Source organism: Carettochelys insculpta, chromosome 1, assembly GCF_033958435.1.
Source record: "Carettochelys insculpta isolate YL-2023 chromosome 1, ASM3395843v1, whole genome shotgun sequence".
Taxonomy (NCBI): domain Eukaryota; kingdom Metazoa; phylum Chordata; order Testudines; family Carettochelyidae; genus Carettochelys; species Carettochelys insculpta.
In genome coordinates, this window is record NC_134137.1 from 249,920,825 (window position 1) to 249,941,401 (window position 20,577).

At 42.1% G+C, this 20,577-nt stretch overlaps 1 protein-coding gene across 1 annotated transcript in view; it reads left to right on the forward strand.

Annotated features, from left to right (window-relative positions):
• Positions 1 to 16,792, forward strand: part of TM7SF3 (transmembrane 7 superfamily member 3) — a 29,626-nt gene extending 12,834 nt beyond the window's left edge. Inside the window, exons 2-12 of the mRNA XM_075004302.1 lie at positions 1,734 to 1,888; positions 3,186 to 3,336; positions 3,856 to 3,976; positions 5,224 to 5,395; positions 6,622 to 6,799; positions 8,761 to 8,847; positions 9,353 to 9,433; positions 10,190 to 10,342; positions 12,234 to 12,331; positions 13,378 to 13,540; positions 14,392 to 16,792. Of these exons, the coding sequence (XP_074860403.1) occupies positions 1,734 to 1,888; positions 3,186 to 3,336; positions 3,856 to 3,976; positions 5,224 to 5,395; positions 6,622 to 6,799; positions 8,761 to 8,847; positions 9,353 to 9,433; positions 10,190 to 10,342; positions 12,234 to 12,331; positions 13,378 to 13,540; positions 14,392 to 14,654 (1,622 nt within the window). The 3' untranslated portion in view covers positions 14,655 to 16,792. The remainder of the gene's footprint in view (positions 1 to 1,733; positions 1,889 to 3,185; positions 3,337 to 3,855; positions 3,977 to 5,223; positions 5,396 to 6,621; positions 6,800 to 8,760; positions 8,848 to 9,352; positions 9,434 to 10,189; positions 10,343 to 12,233; positions 12,332 to 13,377; positions 13,541 to 14,391) is intronic.
• Positions 16,793 to 20,577: the final 3,785 nt, after the last annotated feature.

Below are 20,577 nucleotides of genomic sequence, written 5' to 3' on the forward strand. Positions count from 1 at the left end.
CTCCCAAGACTGTGGCCCTGGGATACCACAATGAGAACTGCACTCTTAGTGGAGAAGTGCATGGCAATTGTTGTGGGGAAGTCAGTAACTCCAGGCTGCTATCAGTCAGTCCTGAAGCAGTTTGTCAGGAAGTTCACTGTGTGGGTTATGTTCAAGCAAGGGTGCAGGGCCATTAATTACATCCTGCTATGAAGGACTGTGACTATTGTACATGCACATGAAGTAGGGAATCCTATTGCCACAAAGCCATCCATTAACTGTGATGGGGTGATAGATGGTGTACCGTTTCGCCTTGGACCATCGTGCTACAGAGTACAGCAATAGAAAGGGGATATAGCTCTGTGGTGTAACAGGCATGTGTGGTTCATGGGGGTTGTTTCATGGAAAGTACATGATGTTCCCCCATTCAGGAACACTGGTCTGTACAGACAGCTGCAAGAAGGACTTTCTTGCCAGACCAGAAGATTCCAGTGGTGGAAGTTGAAATGCTCATAGTGATTCTGCAAGACCCAGCATACACCTTACTTTCATGCCTCAGGAAGTCTGATGTAACTTATTTCAAAATAACGCTGCTACACACAGAAATGCATTTTGAAATGCTCCTTAGGTATTTTGAAATACAGCAGGTATACACACAGAACCTATTTTGAAATAGAATCATTGGGTGCCCTATGGTTTATTTTGAAATAGGCTCTATTCCCTGTCTTAACAGTACTTACTTATTTTGAAATAGCTATTTCAAAATAGGTGCTATTCCTCACAGAATGAGTTTTACTAATTTCAAAATACGTGTTGTATAGATGCTAGGGCACCTATTTCTAAATAACTTTGCTGTGTAGGCCTACCCTTAGACTCACTGTGCCATCAGTGCAGAATGAAGTCTTGGGTGAATTCCAGGCCCCACTGGAGTCAGTGGGAGTTTTGCCATTGAATTCAGGACCCACTGAACTCTACCTGGTAGGTTTAAATTCTGTATGGTGAGCACAGTGCACTGAGCAGTAAGTTATATGTCAGCTAATTCACCTCATTTATTTTTGTATTGAATGCTGTTTGGTCTTGTTTGTAGTCAGTTCAGTCATTGCCAGTATTTTTGGCTAGCTCCATAGTATAAGGTTTCTAGTGAGGACAGCCCCTCTGATGCACACTCCTCATGAGTCCCAGGTTTAAACTGTCGTCATGGCTTTCTTCTGTGGACCATGGTCACAAAGACCATGTTAGTCTGTATCTTCACAAAACAGAAAAGTAGTCCTGTAGCACTTTTAAAGACTAACAAAATGATTTCTTAGGTGAGGAGTTTTAGAGAGACAGACCCCCTTCTTCAAATCTAGAAATTCAACAGTGTCATGAAAGCTCATGACCTAAGAAATCATTTTGTTAGTCTTTTTAAAGTGCTACAGGACTACTTTTCTGTTTTGTGAAGATACAGACTAATTTGGCTACCTCTCTGTGACTATGGTCCACAGAAGAAAGCCATGATGATAATTTGAGACTGGGACACCATAAGAATCATTGTTAGTCTTTTACAAGACTGCTTTTGCTGTGCAAAAATAAATTTATGATGGTCAGAGGTTTTCTGAGGTGGGTTTACATTTTTTAATACCAATTGCTGCTTTGTCTCCAGAGAATGAGTTTTGGACCCCATAAGTTTTAAAACTTGTTACATCTATCTCCTTCCTCCCCTCCCTTTTAAAGATACCAACATAACTTTATTGATGGATGTTTGTTTAATACAGGTCTTCTTGAACTCTCTTTGGGCAAGTTCAGAAATGTGCTACTTAATAAGACTACCCCAGTGGAAGCTGTAATAAGGAATATTGCAACCAATGTGACGGTCGTCATTTTTCAGATACATTCCCACCAAAAAAATGTAACCATCTCCTTTAATAAGGTATGTATGAAGTTGGATGCCAAATGCTTCAGTTGTGGTCACCTTAGCTAGTGGTACTCATCATTGGAAGACGACGCTTAGAAAATCACTCTGTAGTAATGGTCACTTTTTGTTTGGGGGCAGGAGGGAGGTAAATGAAACTGTATGTACCGTGCGTGTGTAGCTTCCAGATTTTAGAACTAAGAATCTTTTTCATGTCTACTGAACTCTCAGAGACAAACTACAAGAAAACAGAGCTATTTTGTTTGTTGGGATTCTGAATAAATGAGCAGTGCTGCCAGTGAATGGCTGCAAACTGTTCTGAAGTTTTAATTGAGATTCAGTCACATGGCCTTTGAAACATTCTGCAACATCTCATATTTGACTGAGGACTGACCTGTCCCTCACAGAGTGATCTCCACTGGAATACAAACATTTGACTGTTGCAATTCATGTTTATACATGTGGAGGTTATAGGCCTGTTAACAAAATGTTGAGTGTGGCTTTATTTTGTTCCCCAAGTTGTCTCTTCTGGATTATTTTTGTTAGAATGTGAGATGAAGGGGAGAAATTTTCTTTAAAAGCTCCTATTCATCCACTTTTTTTTCTTTTACAAATGTGACTTTTTTCCCCCCTGCTCCTAATGAATAAACATTTTTGCTGCTGAGCTCTATGTATGTTTACACAGGTGAGCCTCAGTTCAGCAACAGTAGCATTTGACCCTGTACTCTAACTGACAGTCTGTGGTGAGGATGTAATTAGTTCCTAGTACAAAATGTACCTTCTCCATCATAATCTCTGTACTGCTAGATAGTTTCATGTGGCTAAGCCCATTCTCTTAAGCCAAACTCACAGGGTATTTGTGAAAGAATTGGTGAATTTACTTCGCCCAGCTCTTTAAGCTACTTTTTTTTTTTCTGGAATATTCAATAGTCCTAAGCTATGGCTGCAGAGGTAACTGCATAAATAATTGCTTTCTGTGGAGTTCTAAATAAAGCAATCTCTTAAGGGCAACAAAATGTTGAATGTAAAACAAATGAAAAATGAAACTGACAACTGAGAACATTACTTCAGACTAATCACCCCACTGTCCTATTCTGAGCCCAAGTTGAACAGGGTTGCCTCTTAAATGAAGATAAGTCAGCAAGCACCAGGCTTTTTTAATTTTACCTGCAGTGTGCAATGATCTAATAGCTGGCAACATGATACAGTGCCAGATAATGTGTGCTTTTAGGAATGAGCTCTGTGTGTATCTGTTGCTCTTGGCAAAAGCTCTGCTGTGCTGAAGATGTGTGTGGTTTTATCTGTTTGTTTTCAGAATACCTCTACAAACAGCTCAGGAACTGGAGTAGATGAAGGGTTAGTTTCCATCCTTCGGCCTCAACAGAGTGTATGCACTTGGTACCTGCAGACTGCGGATGCCAGCCAAGTGTTGAGCACAGCTGTTTCTTTTGCTTATACAGAGAGAGGTAACTTTGCCCCCTCTCTCATTCTGTTATGAGTAATTATTAAGAGTTAAATTACAGATTTCTTCTTTAGAAGGCCATCTTTGTGGCCCAGTGCTATGCATAGCTTGCACTAAACATGTCAGAAGTCCTGATGCTTATTGGGGAATGGATGCCAAATCTGGTTTCAGCTTTTAAGCAACTGATGATACTGAGATTTATCACTAAAGAATTGCTGTCTTGAAGCTGGCTGTACAGGTTTTGCTCATCTAAAGCCCCAATCCTGCAAACTTTATTGCCACGTTTAAGTCTGGTCAGAGTTACGCTGAAGTCAGTTTGACTTATTTGCATATGTGTACCTTAAGGATCAGCACCCTAGGTTTTAAGAACTCTGGCTTATGCTTGTTGATACATACCCAATGGGGCCCTAATCATACAACAAAAGCTAACAGAGCTTCGTACCTATGCACTACTGAGAATACTGCATGAGGGAGAAAAAGACTTGCTGTATCTTACTTGTCTTACTCTTTTTGTGTTTTTTAGATCCTATCCCTGGAGGCTGTAATCTGGAATTTAACTTGGAAGTTGATCCCAATATTTATTTAGAGTATAACTTAGTTGACACACGCATCAAGTTTGCCCCCGCAAACTTAGGATATGCCAGGTGTGTGTAACTTAACATATAGCTTTCCTTCCGCTGTGTTTGCACTGTGCTGGAAATCCTTAATTAAACAACGTTATTCTGCTGGAATGGTTATTTCTTTTAGCAAAAGAACTGGAAAGCAAGTGAAGGAATAGGCATTGCTGATTCTCAAAATAGGTTAACTTTGCGAAGGAGAGAAGAAATGTGGTGAGGAGACTATGCACAGCTTGAAAGAGACTATACTAGCTAAAATTTCTGATACGTTTACACTGGTGAGCAATACAGTTATTGGGACTTCTGATTTGTAATGGAAAACATCTGTTCTGTTCTAGAACCATTCGGTTCTACTGTTCCACTGTCCTCCCCCTTTCATTCTGTTATCATATCACAGGGTTATCTAATCTTATACTGTTTATAACTGGCAGTTCTAATCTTCTGCATAGCGTAATGCATCATGATAGATGGCTGTAAGCAGAGAGTGAAGAAGAGTATAAGGCCTGATGGAATTTGTGCGTTTGTCAAAGCAGAAGCTCTTTCTAAGGAGGGGCTTTTCTGTGGTTTTGGACGGACTCTACCATAGATCTGTTTTCTTCTGCATTTTAATCCACCTGAAAGGAAAAAGTGAATTCTTCCCTAATGTCTGTCTGGCTGTTGTGACAATTTAAATGACAACTTGGAAAATCCGTGTTATATTTTCTTGCAAAGGTTGTTATTCCTTAGCTGTAATGGGAAGATCTGTTCTTTGTGCTGTAGAAATGCACAATAAAACATGTTTCTCAAAAGATCTTACATTATAGCTTGGAGACAGATTCAAATCCAAACTCTCAGCCTGAACTTCTTTGAAAGAGACAAATTCTGAAGCCCAGATTTGGATCTGGATGTTGGAATACCACTGTTCAAATCTGGACTTCTGCTCCTGACCATTATAGGATAGGACAAGAAGCAATGGGCTCTAACTGCAGCAAAGGAGGTTTAGGCTGGACATTAGGAAAAAACTTCCTAACTGTCAGGGTGGGTAAACACTGGAATAAACTGCCGAGGGAGGTTGTGGAATCTCCATTACTGGAGCTATTTAAGAGCAGGTTAGACTGACTATCAGGAATGGTCTAGATGGTGCTTGGCCCTGCCGTGAGGGCAGGGGACTGAACTCTGTGACCTCTTGAGGTCCCTTCCAGTTCTAGTGTTCTATGATTCTATGATTGATACAAATCTAAGACTAGGATTCTTGGTCTGGGCATATGACTAGTAAAACTTTTGTCTAATTCTAGAGGTGCAAGCCCTCCCTTGTGTGATTCAGAGACTGGCCAGAACTCTAGATGGCGACTGCGTTATGATGTCTATCAGTATTTCTTACCAGAAAATGATCTCTCAGAAACTGTACTTCTGAACCAGCTGCGAAAGATGTCTGAGGTGCAGAGCATCCGAGCCAATGGCATTAGAGTAAGTTTGGCAAACACTTGGGTAATGACCAACTCATCTGACTGTAACTACTGTTTCCCTAAGAAAAGGGAGCATAGGGGAAGAGATGTAGCAGTTGCAATGTTGACACCAGGAGGCTACGTTACTTCTAGGCTCTGCTTCCTGTCATGAGGCCACAGCTATTGACCTTTACTTGGGAATGTGAAATGAGTATCTTGTAAAGCTGTTTTTGCTGTGTACATATCTTGTCTTTGGGGGGTATGATTAGCTAGCCAGCCCATTCTGATAATGGGAAAACTTCTAAAGCTTAGCTGATGCTTTGGTGTAGGGAGCTGCCTGGAAATTGGGTTCTGACTTCCTGTGGAGTTTGATTCTCTTTGCCTTATTATCTCAATAAAAAATTAAGAATTATTTAAAAAAAAAAATCTGATTTCTGCCTTCAATCATGAAGTTTATCTGTAGCCACTATAGCAACCATGTCTCCTTTTTAGCAGTTACTCTGGGGCCAAAGGATGGCCTTTCTATCCCTCAGTTGCAGAGGAAATGTGGGATGAGAGCAAGTGAATATAGGGAACTTGCAGAAGACTGGAAAGCAAAGCAGGAGGATGTGAGTGGTGTACTACTTCAGCCTAGCTAGGGACAGAGTTAGAATGGTAGCTCCCTGTAAACCAGGGAATAGGATAGGGTAAGCAGATTGCTCTCTGAACAGTGAATAGGATGGCTGTACTTTCATATGTATTGAAGGCTGAATTTTTAACCTTGAGCTCACTTCTAAATTGGAGGTGGCTGCCTTCTTAATAAAAGTGTAGAAGGGAGATCAAAATGTGATTTTTTTTTTTTTTTTTGCAATTGTGATTTGGTTTTAAAAATCTCATGTGGGGGTATTTTTAGCTTGGGGCACAGGATGCAAAATCTAATCTGTTACTTTTGCTTTGGATTGGCAATACTAAGTGAGATCTTGTGGGGGCATATAATAGACTAGCTCTTAATAGGCAGAATTCTACACCTACTGAAGTGAGTGACACTCTGGACATGTGACTCTGGGGTTACATCCCATATTTACTTAACTCTGTCCATTTTTAAATTCTGTTCCAGAGTCAATACCCAACATGACTGACCATGGAACTTGCTTAGTTAGGCTTTCCCAAGACTTTCTGGTTGGTTGTTGTGATACAGTGGAGGAAAGGAACACATCCCTTTTGTAAGATGATGGGTATTCATCAGTCGTGACAAACTTATTTTTTCAGCTGGTTTCCTTAACAACTGACGAAAAGACCAATGTACACTTCTCCTCGCTCCCTGGACAAGGAGTGATCTATAATGTCATTGTGTGGGATCCACTTTGGAATACCTCTGCTGCATATGTACCCGTTCATACGTATGCCTGTAGCCTCACAGCCGTCGTGGATAATTGCTCTTCTCTCAGTAAGTGGAGCAGACCCATGTGTGGAGTTTTTTTTCAAATACGTGCTCTTGCGTTCAGGATGAATTGATCTACGTAACGTGCTCAGACCTGGGATTGGGCTTCTGCATTTGTCAGTAGCTTTGGAAACTATCTAATGCAGAGCAAGAAGCCACCACTTTAAAATGCCACAAAGTGTTACTATCTTCAGAAGTGATTCTGTAAGGGGGACTCCCCTAGTTTTTTCAGTGACACCAGATCTAGCTTGCCAAGTAGTTAAGTGCAGTTACACTTAGTTACAGTATCTGCACTTGAACGGAAATTCATTGGTTAATGAGTATGGCCTATGGATCAGAACTGGACCCAGCTCTCTCCAGTAGCTGTGTTGAAGTGGCAGTGCAAAAAGGAACACAGACGTATAAGGTGTATCTGAAATAGGTCTCTGCATGCAGGAAATGAATCTCTTGGTATGGGTATGGTCTGAAGAAGTGGGTCTGTCCCATGAAAGCTCATCACCTAATAAATTATTTTGTTAGTCTCTAAAGTGCTACCTGACTGCTGTTTTGAGTAAGAAGGTGACATTTTTTACATAATTGCCTTCAGAGGAGAACCCTGCCCTGAGGGGGACTGGGGGGCGCAGAGTGAGGGCACCCAGCTTTAGCAGCTAAGGTCTATAGGGGCATGTGATCTCTGATCCGCCCACCTGCATCAGCTATGGTCTGCCTTTCTGACCATAACTGCACAAGTGAGTGTTGACCAGAAAAGTATAGCACCTGATTCGCTACTTCCTTGCAGCTCACGAAGTTGTTGACACTTGTACAAAGTAAATGGGAGATGTGAGAAATTGTTGGGAGGGAGGGAGCAAAGCTGTCATTCCAGTGCTCATAGCATGCTTATGCCTGCCTTATATGTGGGGGTAAATCAATGTGCAAGGGACTCAAGTGGAGCATATGGCCCATGATGTGTGAAAGTGAGTTATGGCAGGTAAATATTCTTCTAAAATCCACATATTGTAACTTAAGTAATGGTATTTAAACAATTTGACAAAGCAATCTGCAGTCTGTGGGGGGGAAAAAAGCTTTAGACCGCATCATCTTTTTAACATGTTCAGAGAATAAAACCGTAATTTTTCTTCTCCAATGGTTAGAATACCAGTAAAAAAACATGCAGTGCACTGCAATATTGGAGAAAACACAAATTAAATGATGATTACAGGGCTCAGGGTCTCTTCTGCAAGCTACTTTTTGTTTAGCAGAGATGAGGTATTAAACAAATGACTGTAAGTAACTAAACTCTGATCTACATTGTGAGGTTACGCTGGTATAACTACCTCGCTTGGGGGTGTAGAAAATCCAGATCCTTCAGCGATGCAGTTATGCTGCCTGAATTTCTGACAGGAAAGCTTCTCCCATCAAGATAGCTACTATTTCTGTTGGCGCGGGGAGTGCCTTCACTAAGGGCTACAATGGTACAACTGCAACAGTACATGTAGACAGACTGTAAGAGTCTTTTCAATTGTTGCATAGTACCATTGCCTGCATCATAGCACTTTTGCTCTCTGTCAGTGAGGATTGTTGTTTGCCATCTCAAAACTCTGATGATGGGCTGGTAGAATGTTGTAATCATGTATAGGTAACTTGTAATTTTACTTGCCACACAAACATTACACATTATGTAACTTAATTGGAATTCTTGAACTTTTTCTTTGGGCTCTACTCTTCAGAGCCTCACTCCTGCACTGATGTGGGAATGGGAAGAAACTTCTACCCTCTGAGGCAGAATTGTAACTGCTCAATAGTTCCAAACACTGTTATCTTAAATGAGATGCTCCTTCATCTCAAGCCGCGTGAGGATATGAAGTAGCATTATGAGTTGTCCATACCCAAACTGTCCACAGCCAAAGCATAGGTGGCCATGATTTATTACCTCATCCACATCTCTGTGTGTATTTGCATGCCCAACTTTATTTTTTGTTTCCTTATAGGAAGACTCTCCACCAAAATATTCTTCACAACTTTTGCTGTTCTTGGTCTTTTTATTTGTTTCTTCGGGCACAGGTTCTGGAAAACAGGTAAGGTATTGTGGAGGCTGAGGTGTGGCTGTCTTTGTTCTGAATGTTATAAGGTTTCCTGGCTGTAAATTGGGCAAGCTATAATCTTCATAGTCCTCACTTGTGAGCCCATATGTACCTCTTATTCAATGAGGTTTGCTGTAAGTGTTACAGGAAGGAAATCTCTGTGCTAAATCATACAATTTTATAATGTGCTGAAAAGTTGTATCTACAGTTGGTGATAAACTGGCTATAGATATCGCAGAATAGGAAACAAAAATTAGATGGAGACAGAGCAGTCTTACTGTAGAGTGGCTCTCAGTTTTGAAGAAGTGAACCAACTTCATTTACCAGCATCAGACATCTGTGGGGGCCTGTACTGTTTGGTTATTTACTCTATGCAAGCTACATTTCTAATGAAAATCACAGTTCCTGGAGAATAGATGGTTTTTTAACAGTACACAAAAGTAGGTGTAGAATTGCAAATTGTCAGAGCGCACATAACACTACCTTTTTATCTTTTTAGATTTGTTCTACATGGGCTTCATTGTCTCTGGATTCTTATCCTTTGTATTATTTACTAGAATAACCACTGTTAGCTATGATGGTAAGTAAAGACAAGTTGGGCGTGTGGAGAAGGCGAGCGCAAGGTTGTGGTTGATGACAGTCCCACTAAAACCAGTTGGAATAGAGATAATGGTCCTTTGTTAGCAGGAAAAGTCATCCAGACACAAACAAGGCCACCAAGTTTCCATAATGATGAATTAACAGGTGACCGTGTGCTATCTTTTAAGGAATACTTTCCTGAGCTGCCATACTCATTGTCCAAGCAGTATCAAAAAGGCCATGGTAACTGCTGGATGATGATCTGCTGTTGGATTTGGGTGAACTATAAGATGACAGGTTAAAGCACTTGGATTGGGATACTAGAGAAAAGCCATTATTTTAGAAAGTAGTGAAGTTGCATTGTGCCCCTTTCTCCACTGTCATTGCAATAAGGAAGGAAGCTCTTCTGGTTAAAGCACTAGCCTGGGACACTTATTGCAACGACACTACTAAATCCAGAAATACTTCTGTTGTCTCATGCTGACTCAGGTATCCTGAACAGTGTCAGGAGCCCTTTCGACTGGTTCACTTGGCGATAGCTAACTTCAGTGGGTTCATTATCGCTTGGGTTTGCTCAGATAAGGGTAGATTTCATAACTGTGTGTAACTGAGACATGCAATGCTGCTAACTCAGTAACTGATCCTGTAGAGCCTTACCAAAACTAGTTTTCAAAAGAAGTGGATGTCTTGGAGATGCATGTGGTGTTTTTTTTGTTTGTTTTTTTTTTTAAACCCCCACCCTGTTTCTCTTTTACAGTTTGTCTGATTCTGACGGCAGTAGCTGGACTTGTTGGTGGGCTTCTCTTGGTTGCTTACTGGTGGAGATTTGGCTTTGTCCTTCTCTGTATGTTGATTGTTGGACTTGTGCTGGGATTCCTCTTCTCATCGGTGATCTTCTTCACTCCACTAGGTATGTCATGTAGCATTTTCCCTTACTGTCTGAACAGCCTTTCAGAGACTCTGCTGCTGCACTGCCATCAAACTACTGGGGCTTCTGATGTCTTGCTACTTGTGCTGCTTGAGACTGGGCTTCTGGGGGAGGGTGCCACCTGCTGGCTGTGTGGAAGGGGACTGGAGGGTTAAAGAGGGTGCTAATGAATTAAGGAGATAGTGTCTGAAGCTCTTTTGAAGTGAGGAGTATCATAGTGTATGGACAGTGTTTATTGTATAAGCTCCTTTTAAAAAAATCTTCAAGGTGTGTCAGGGTGCAAGTTAGGCTGTATTTGGACATGTAGGGACTGTCTCTGCTGTTTCAGAAGTCTAACACAAAAAACAAACATTTCTCCTTTTGTGCTTATATACATACATGATTCTCCTTTCCCCCAAAACCGATCTAGGTTGTACCCATGGAGAACCTACAGTTCTGTATTTGAGGAACTTGAAGATACTCTGAGAGATGCTCCTTGTCTGGGGCTGAGCGTTGGAGACTAACATACAGTAAACGCTTTCATATTTGGCAACCCCAGGACCAGAAGGTTGCCGGATAAGCAAATATGCCATTAACAGAGAGCATCTGGGGAGAGACAGATGCAGGATCCCTGACTGGAGCTAGAGGGATGTGCCAGCACTCTGGGGCTGGGAAGCCAGCTGGGGCCAGAGGAACACACCAGGACTGGGGGACTCCAGCCTTGGGGGGCTGGCTGGGACTGGTGGAACTCTGGCAGTGATGGGGCCAGGGGAACTTCGGCAGCCCTGGGGCTGGGAGTTACTTCCATGCTGCAGCATGTTTGTGCAAGTTGAGAGTTCTGGTTGAATGAATACCAGATAAGTTTGCTGTATAAACAAAAATCCTTGTGCACAGTGCTGTCCTGGAGGGAGGAGTTTTAATCCTAGCTATACCAATGTGCTCCTCAGTGTCTGGTATGACTTCACTAATAGATGTATCTGCTGTTCCCTTAGTGCATCTTAAAAAAAGAGACTACTTAAAATCTTGTTTGTACAGCTAGGCTGCTGAACTGAAGTTCTTCTGGGACAGTGGGATCAGCAAAGCTGCTTCCTTCCCTCTCATTATCTATTTCCAGAAACTGCATTCATCTGGCTCTGCCATGGCAATACTGAACTCAAAACTGATCGGCTCTCTTCTCTCCAGCAAGCATAAACAGTCGCTCAAGACAAAAATCATAGAGGAGGGAAGAGCTCCAAACTGTGGATTTTCAGTTCAGTCAAATGAAGTATAGGAAAGAGTTCACTAGTGCGTGACTTCAACACTGCCCTGCAATAATCTCTGTGGGCAGGCCCCTGTTGAAGTCAGTGGTGTTCCTCATCAGTGCAGGGATCTGCCTATGCAGAGTTTATGGGAGTAGGGCCTTGGATTGTAAGCCTGTCTTGTCAGAAACACTTATTTGTGTGTGAAACTGTACACTAGGGCTGGCTGGAATCTTTTGAATTTTTTCAGCATCTCGTTGTGTGATTTAATTTTTTTCCAAAAATTTTTAACATTTTCACTACTTGATTAGTTCTGCTGTGCACATGTGTACCACAGCATGTTTATTAAACTCAGCAGACTAATCAATGGCTATTGCACTGGACCACACAGGATGAAGGGGCGTGTTTTTGTATAACATGGATAGAAACAGAAAAGAAGAAATTCAGTGGCTGGTCTGTCCTGCTGCCCGTATGTAATTACACAGTCTGCCTTCGCAGTATTCTGGGAACTCGCTCCCAGAAATCCCTGTATGTTGTGATGGGACTCTGGTCTTAAAATATTATCAATTATTCTGGTTCTTTACTTTGCAAAATTGATTCCATTTATGCATCAAATTTCACTTGTGGTTGAATAACAATGGGGTGTGTCTTCACAGGAGACTACAAGGTTTTTCGTGATGATGCTGTGTTTTGGGTGACCTTTACTTGCATAGCATTGATGGTGCCAATAGTCTTTGTTGGCTGTCCAAGAATTGTAAGTATTCGGACTAACTGGTTTTACTTTCTATAATAGTTGAGCCATATACCCCTGAAAACAGACTAAAATTTGGTTAGGTTTGCCAAAGGATGTAATCAGAGCGACTTGTGCAGTTCTCCAAAAAGTACCAACTCCCTGAAACCTGTAGAGCCTGCCCTCTCACTGCCACACATTCGTGGCATGTTTTGTTGGTGCTGGTATCCCATTGTGCTGAGTAAAGTACAGACCCAACAATCCTGAGGAGACTAAAGGTACAGTAAACCCTTGAAATGCACGATTTCAAGCTGCGCTTAACTCACGTTAATGCAAGTTAAGCGCAACTCAGAATCCTGCTGCCCCCCCCGCCCCCCCCCCACAAAGCCCTGGTTCACCACCTGTGCACCACTTCTCCAGCTCACCGCAACCCACATGTGGTTGTGGCTCAACTCCCCGGCCCCAGTTCAAACCCACCCATGCACGGCTCTGATTCACCTATGGCCCCAACCCACCATCATGCTTAACCCTCCCCAGCTGCCCCCCCAAGGTGCTCCTGCTGCTTCCCTGGCTGCAGAATGTGCATTCTGTTGGGGGGGGGGGGGGAAGCTGCCCCTTCCCCCGAATTATGCAAATTTCAAGTTATGCAAGGGTATGTGGGAATGCAACCCTCACATAACTCGATGGACTACTGTATGTCTACACTCACTGCAGTCAGAGGTGTCATTGCACACGTGGCTTTGATTTGAAAAGCACAGACATTAGCAGTGAAGACAGGGCTGCATGGGCTTGCCGCTAGAGTGCACACCTAAGATCCTGGTTGGGCTTGTACATTTCACGCTTCCATGACATCATAGCTCTGAATTAGCAAACTTAATACCAACTATTAGGTGCATTTCCATTTGCTGCATTTACGCTGCCAAATGGTAGGCATAGGCTAAGACAAGTGCCTCAAGCATTTGAAGCAAATGAAAATGGGGAATGCAGGAGGGAAGCCAATATAAACACAGACGTCTCCCTACCCTGTCTGTATGGAAAAGATGAAAAGAGGATGTTCTTTGTCTTTGTAGCTGAACATATTGGCCTGTGGCATAGTAGGCTCTTACTCAGTGGTCTTAGCTATTGCCTGTTACCTGTACACAAGCCTTGCTTACATCACATTGAACCTGCTCAGGAGGATTCTGAATGACGACTTCAACCAAGCTTACACCAATGTGCCCTTCCAAACAAATGGTGAGTAACTTGTAAGCCACTAAGTATCTGTTTGGAGCAAAATGTCTCTGAAGCTCTTACTGAGAAGAGCTACTTCTTCTGGAGCCACAGCTATCTGTGCTGGTACTTCCAGGGTGTTCCCCTTGTGGTAAGTGAACACCTCCCTTGCATTAAGATGAGTGTTCTCTCTCTTCCTGGGTTTTGAGGGATCCTTGGAGGCTTTCCTATGAATGTACATTGCTGAGGTAGGTTTAGCATCTCTCTTTTTGAGCAGGGCTCCAGGCTCCTTTGCAACTATAAGTGGAGGTACCTGGCTTCCAGATGCACAAAGGCTCTGGGCTTCTGAAAGATCTTAACTTCCAGTCTGATTGCATAAGAGGCTAGCTTTTACCCAAGGTGATTCTGAGTCATGCCAACACTAAGGTGTCCATTTAATGATTAAGACAGGATTTCAGAAACTTTTTCCCCAAATGCTAATCTTGAGGCCCTCACATGCTTTTTATAAAACTTGCAGCATGACAACATGGAGACAAACAATCCCCTATTTATAGGTGAGCTGCTTAAGTGGGTTACCCAGAATCCTACACCAAGTAGTGAAGCAAAGGTGCAGTTGTTAGTTTGACTCAGTCCTGCACTTCATCTACACAAGCATCCTTGGCCTCTTCAAACTGAGCCACCAAGAAGAGGAGGGGGCTACACACCCTGACCTGTATTTTCCATTGTCCTGTGACAGCTTGCTCCAAGCATGCAAATCAGCATCTAAGTCTGAGCCTGACCTTTCCAGTGATGTTGCTGTGGTGGGGAGAAAGGGGATGGGAGGAAATCACTTCACTGATACAGTTTGAACAAAACGTGTCCTTATTCTCCTGTAGATTTGATCATCCTGGCAGTATGGGGGATGCTGGCAGTCTGCGGAATAACAGTGCAGCTTCGCCGAGAAAGACGTGAGGTTCCCTTCCCACCACACCCTTACCGTATCTGGAAGCGAGAAAGGGAGCGCAGAATTACAAACATCCTGGATCCTAGTCACCACATCCCGCCTCTGAGAGAGAGGCTCCATAATAAACTACTGCAGATCAAGGAGCTCTTCCAAAAAGAGCAGCCGGCTGGTGAAAGAACTCCATTACTTCTCTGACCAAATGGTGAACACTGAAAGCTACTGAAAAGGGCTCTAAGCATTTAAACTGATGGCAATGACCAGCATCTAGCCAGCAATGCTGACTTGGTGTCCTTGTTGCCTAACCCTGCTTAACAAAGCTACAGTGTATGCAGGACATGGAAGACAAGCCAATGTGTGAAATGTTGTCCCATGCTTTCTCAGTGGCCCACTTATCCTGCTCTTACATGCAGACTTCTGGTTCCTGCAGCGACCTTGCACAAAGGGTGGAGTATAGTTGAGTGCAATGACTAACATGTTTTTGTTTGTTAGAAATGTTTAGTTATGTGAAGGCTTAAAAACAGAAGCCTGAGAAGATAGCTGGTGACTTATATATGCATTGTCACTTTTCCTTGTAGCTTATAATGGATTTAACAGGCTACTTGGATTTCCACCAAACACAAGCAGCCTTTGACAAACGCACAAGAAATACTAGATATTGAAGTATTGCAACTGCAGTGTCCAACTATTAAGCCTTCCATAGTGGTACAAAGCCTACATCTCTGAACAAAGGAACAGTTTCTCTGAGGTATATTACTGAACGAATGACAAGCAATACTCAGTACCTTGTGTTCTAATCCCACTGAATTAACACTTATAGTTTGTGTTTGGTGATTCAGCAACTGGACTCTGCCTCAGAGATAGAATAAGAAGGCTTCTTTACACCTTTCCCGCTAAGTTATCTGAGGAGAGATGAGGTCATCTTTAAACCAAGCTGCTTGTGGTCTCTGCTTGGAGAATTGCCCTGAATCATAAAAGAAGCAGTGAGGCAAAACTGGAGTTGTACGTTGAACAGAGAGATGGCTTGCTGATAGAATACAAAAGTCCCCTCTTGCTTTCCTTTACTTTCTTGCCTCTTGAGCTAGGGCCACTTAAGGGCTAATGACCTCCTTGTTTCAGCTACTGTACTTGGTAAATAACTGTCAGGAATGAGAGCTAGCTCTTCACAAAACTTCAGATTCAGCTCTTCTGTATTTAAATGCAGACTTTTCTTGAGCTTGCTCAGAACACTAATCCTGCCTGTTAATCGATGCTTTCCTTTCCCCCTTTTTTGGGTTGAGAATGGGCAGCACGTACTGCAAGCAGTGTATAGCGCTGAAGCCTTGTTGCTTGCAAGTACATGTCTTACTCCAGTTAGCACACCATGTGAAAGGAGTTACAAGACCACCCTTTGTATTCCAGAGTCTCTCTGATCATGCTGGAGAAATGAACAAGAGTGGCTTGGTCTGGATTACTCAATTATGCCACAAATCCAAGCCTTCCTCCCTTGTGTCCAAACACTATCCTTCCCCCTTGTCAATATGTGGGATCTATCACATTCTGCAGTGACACTTAAAAGTCCATGCTTTCCCAATCTCAATCTAGCAGGTAGTTATACCTTCCTCCCCCTTGTCAATCCCATTTGTATGTCTCTGACTCCTAGGCGGCAAACAGCTTTGACCTCTTGCTCTATTGTAATGCTCGTCAACTGTGTATTAGAACAGCCACTAACAAACAATAAAGTATTAAACTTACCACTGCAACTTCATGGTTTAAAAACAGATTCTGTAAATATGACACACCAACACAAAGTAGAAAAAGAATAGTTTAAAAGCTTTTGAAAGCTGCACAACGGTCTGATGGCAAATTGGTACACAATCTTAAGAAGACGACTTAAAATCTTGATACTTCAGAACAGTTTGATACTAAAGGTAATTTTAAAATGTTCATTATGGGGTAAAATTCAGGAAAGAAGTGGTGTAGTTTAATCAGCTTTTGAAGACACTTAATCTTATTAGTCATTCATTGTGGGGAGCTAAAAAGCCAGGGCACATTATAGCTCAAATGAAATGAATAGGCCTGTGAAACACCAAACAAATATAAGGTCCTGAGCATGTCTCACTGTCTTGGGGGAAACTTCTCTCGTTAGCTACTGGACTGATGCTTATGAACTACCTTTTATAGCACTGATGATACTGAGTACCTTTGCCACATCTGCTGGCTAAAGTAGCAAACACTTAACATATGAAACTACTCTGTTTACCTTGTTTTTATAATTGCCATGATTAACATTGTGAAAGAGGAACAAATTTAACTCCTCCTCTATCTTTTATAATAAAGATTTTTTTTAAAGAGTACATGGAACTGAACGTTGGCTTTTGTAGGGGGTTTCCCCACCTTTTTGTACATACATGGCCAAAACCAATTTCAACCATTTGTGGAAATACCTGCTGTTTGCTCTGCAGGGCTCTTGCAGAGCCATTCAAAAGGTGAATATGAAAATTTCATTTTATCTTGTGTACCATAAGGTTTTCAGTTCCCAGCTGGGCTATGTGCTCAGATGCCCTGTTCCAGTGATCTAATACCAAAATCAAATATTTAGAGAAAGGAAACTAAAGCCATATTTTACAAACTGGAGAAATTGAGCCAGTGAGCAACTTGCCTAAGGTCACAGGAAAATAGGGGCAGGGATGGGAATGACTCAGATCTCCTGTATGTGCTGACACTGTTAACAATAAAGGACTGTTAACACCTAATACAGCAAGTTACCTGCACCACTCTCAAGCTGTGTTTAGACTGCAGGCTTCTGGCAGGAGCCCAGAGGTCTCCTAACAGAAGTCTGCCACTCTGGGAGCCTTCTGCTGACAGCCCAGTCACCCCCCAATTCACAAGGAAGAAGGGCTGGTGGCAGAGGGCACTTTCCTGACATTTGGCACCATGTGGACAGGCCAAGTGTCAGGGAAAGCCTCTTCCAGCAGAACTGTCAGCAAAAGATACACAAATTGCACAACACACTTGTATCTTTTGCTGACAATTATCAGCAATCTAGACTTAGCCTTACTTTGCTATGATGGAAATTTTAGCATCAGGGACTTTAGAGCTAAGTCCTCCTTCAAGCTAAGGCTGCTTCTCTGTTGGACTCTGGGGCATGGCCAGTATTACGCCTCCTTTAATCACATGGACTACTAACTTGCTATAATATGGTCTATTTTCCACAAGGGGGGGGATAGACAGCAACAGACATTCTCCATAAAGTGCACTGTTAATGTGAGATGATCAGTAATGCACATCAGTTTGCAAAGTACTCAAGGAGCTCTGTAAATGTCAGCCAGTAGGAACTGTAATGATTTGATAAGGACAGTTGTGGTCAGGGCCAGGGAATTATTCCAGAAGTTTTTACTTAATCTTTTTATCTTTTACTGCTGTTGAGCTGCTGAAAGCATAAGCTGAATGAAAAAAAAATCAAGTAATGTGTTTGGTCAACCTAAGAGCTTGATTTTTTTAAAAGGGTTGGGGGGAGGTTTTACAACTACTTCATGCATCACCTCTAGTCCATTTAGATATTACCAATACAATGTGGGCATAGCATGAGTTTAAATTTGAGGCTACTGTACTGAACTCCATATATAAAGTAGAACCCTGAAGCTATTTTAGAACTTTTTAAACTTAAATCCAATAAGGGACATGGTTAGCTTATCCCCTTCCAAACATACAATAGTGAATTCAACTAGCTGCCAGATTTGTGATTATATTTCACACAAGTAATACTGACCCCTTGTCAGTACTTACAAATTGAACTATGCTAATCTTAAACCGAGCTGAGCCTCAAACTGAGGCCCTACCCATTAAATGGTGCAGTACTAGACCAATTCTCTCAGCCAAAGGTGCTGACCTTCTAATGTGGTGGGGGGTTCTCAACTCCTGCCTCCTCTCACCCCAACCCTGGTCATGCCCCACCCTCACTCCTTTCCCTCAGCACACCACTAAACAGCTGATCTGTGGCAGGCAGGAGCTGATCAGGAATTATGCTGAGGGCAGGGGGAAGTGATGCTGTATGGACCTGCTGGCCTATAGTCTGTGGGTGCATCTACACTTACTGGAAGATTGACATGGTGGTGGCTGATCTGTGGTTTGATTTCACATGCCTAGGGTGGCAATGCTGAATCAAACTATCAAGACTCCATAGTCAACTCTAATACTCTTCCCTGTCACAGAGCAAGGGAAGCTGATAGAGTTTCTCCCCAGACCTCCCTGTGTGGCAGCACCAAATCTATTTGACATGTCAACTCCAGCTGCACAATTCAGGTGTTTTTTTTTTTTTTTTTAATTGTAGTATAGACTTGGCCTCCACTCTGGGAAACCAGCCTCACTAAGTCCCCTTCCTGGGATAGGACGTAAGACCCTCAGCCTTTAGGTGAGAAATAGATTTAGTGGCCTAACTGTGACCTCACTGTATGGGTTACATACAATCATTCACCACTGCAGCCATCTGATGGTTGGAACCCTCAGCAGCCAGATGCCACTCCTCTCAACAGCAGCACATACAACAATCCACTCCCACCTCACCCTTCAAAAAACTCAAGTCAGCACCAATATGATCCCTGATAAGGTGCAAAAGAATCATAACAGCTGTCATGAAGGATAAATTAGTCTCAGATGCATCAAAAGCTCTTCCACTATTTAGTCCATTCCACTCTTCATTCCTGTAGTATTCCTTCACCATCAACTTTCCTTAAGCCTGCTGCAGCTGAAGCCTACTTCCTAGTGCAAAGCCTTTAAACTGCCCTTAACCAATCTGAAAACTCACTTCAAGTCAAACTTTTATGTAGCTTAAACATTGACAATTCTTCATGTGCATTGCCTAACTTGTCAGTTTAAAGTACTGTATTCCAATGCAAAAGCATTAACTTGCCCTATTAAGATGTTTAGCACAAATACTCACTGGTTGGAGCCTTAGTCCCTTGATTCATTCTCCCACTTCTCTTATTTCAGTATGTGTTGTTTCTTGCTAGTATTACTGCTTTCCCTAGGAATTACTCTTTTTTTTTTTTTTTTTTTAAATTTAAGAGCCCTAATTAAACATCTCATGGTGTTTTGGGTGTGAAGAACTGTTAGATTATGGTCTGGCTAAACTTCAAATAATTCATTAGTACATTTTAACTGAAACAAGGAAGTGGGGAGATTTAACAATTCCCCACATCCTCTCCAATAGTGAGCTTGTAAAAATGACCTGCATTTAAAGAGTGGTTGATGGAATCAGTTCTCTAGCATCTTTCAGAGCATACAAGAACTTGAGATCCAGCTTTAAGTATATACATGTATAAAATTATGGAAATTCATGCCCTGAAATTAGCTCATTTATTTGCAGGTTTGTCTTGTCACTTATTTCTAGGGTTGTTAATCCTGGGGGGAAAAAAAGGTTACTATTTGGCAGATCACCCATCTTTAACCCAGCAACTTCAACTATATATTTGGTATTAAGATAGTTTACATTTCTTAAATTTTGAACTGCAGTTTTCTAACAAATGTATAATAGAAAATTGACATTAAGTCAATAGTCATAGAAACAGCAGCTGAAAGTATTTTAAATTCCTGACAGATTGTCAGATTTTAGCAAAATGTTTAAAAAATTTAAGAAAAAAATTAATTTTTGTAAGGTTCCATATCAAACTGCTGTAATACCCGGTTAAAGATCCATGATAATTTATGAAAGTGACTAGGTAGTTACTTATCCCAACTGATGAGATTCTACAGGGATTACGTGAAAAGTATTCACTTTTAAATTTTAGTTGCTGTCACTTCACAGGAAACATGTTTCCTTACCCTTGAAAAGTTTAGTAAAGGCCATGACGCCAATAAATCAGCATCTCTTCTATATACAGAAAAGTCACAGTATGCGACTCCACTATTATGCAGCTGACTCCCAATTCATATGATACAGTAAACCCTAAAATGCACAATTTGGAGTTGCACCTAATGGGCATTAATGAGTTAAGCGCAACTCAATCCTACTCCTCCCCACCACCACCCCCAGCCCTGACTCAACCCCCATCACAGGCCCTCTCGCCAACCCCCCACCCCAGCCTAGCCCTGCCCTGGCTCTGCTCACCACCCCCAGGGAAGTGGCAGACACAGGTGCTCC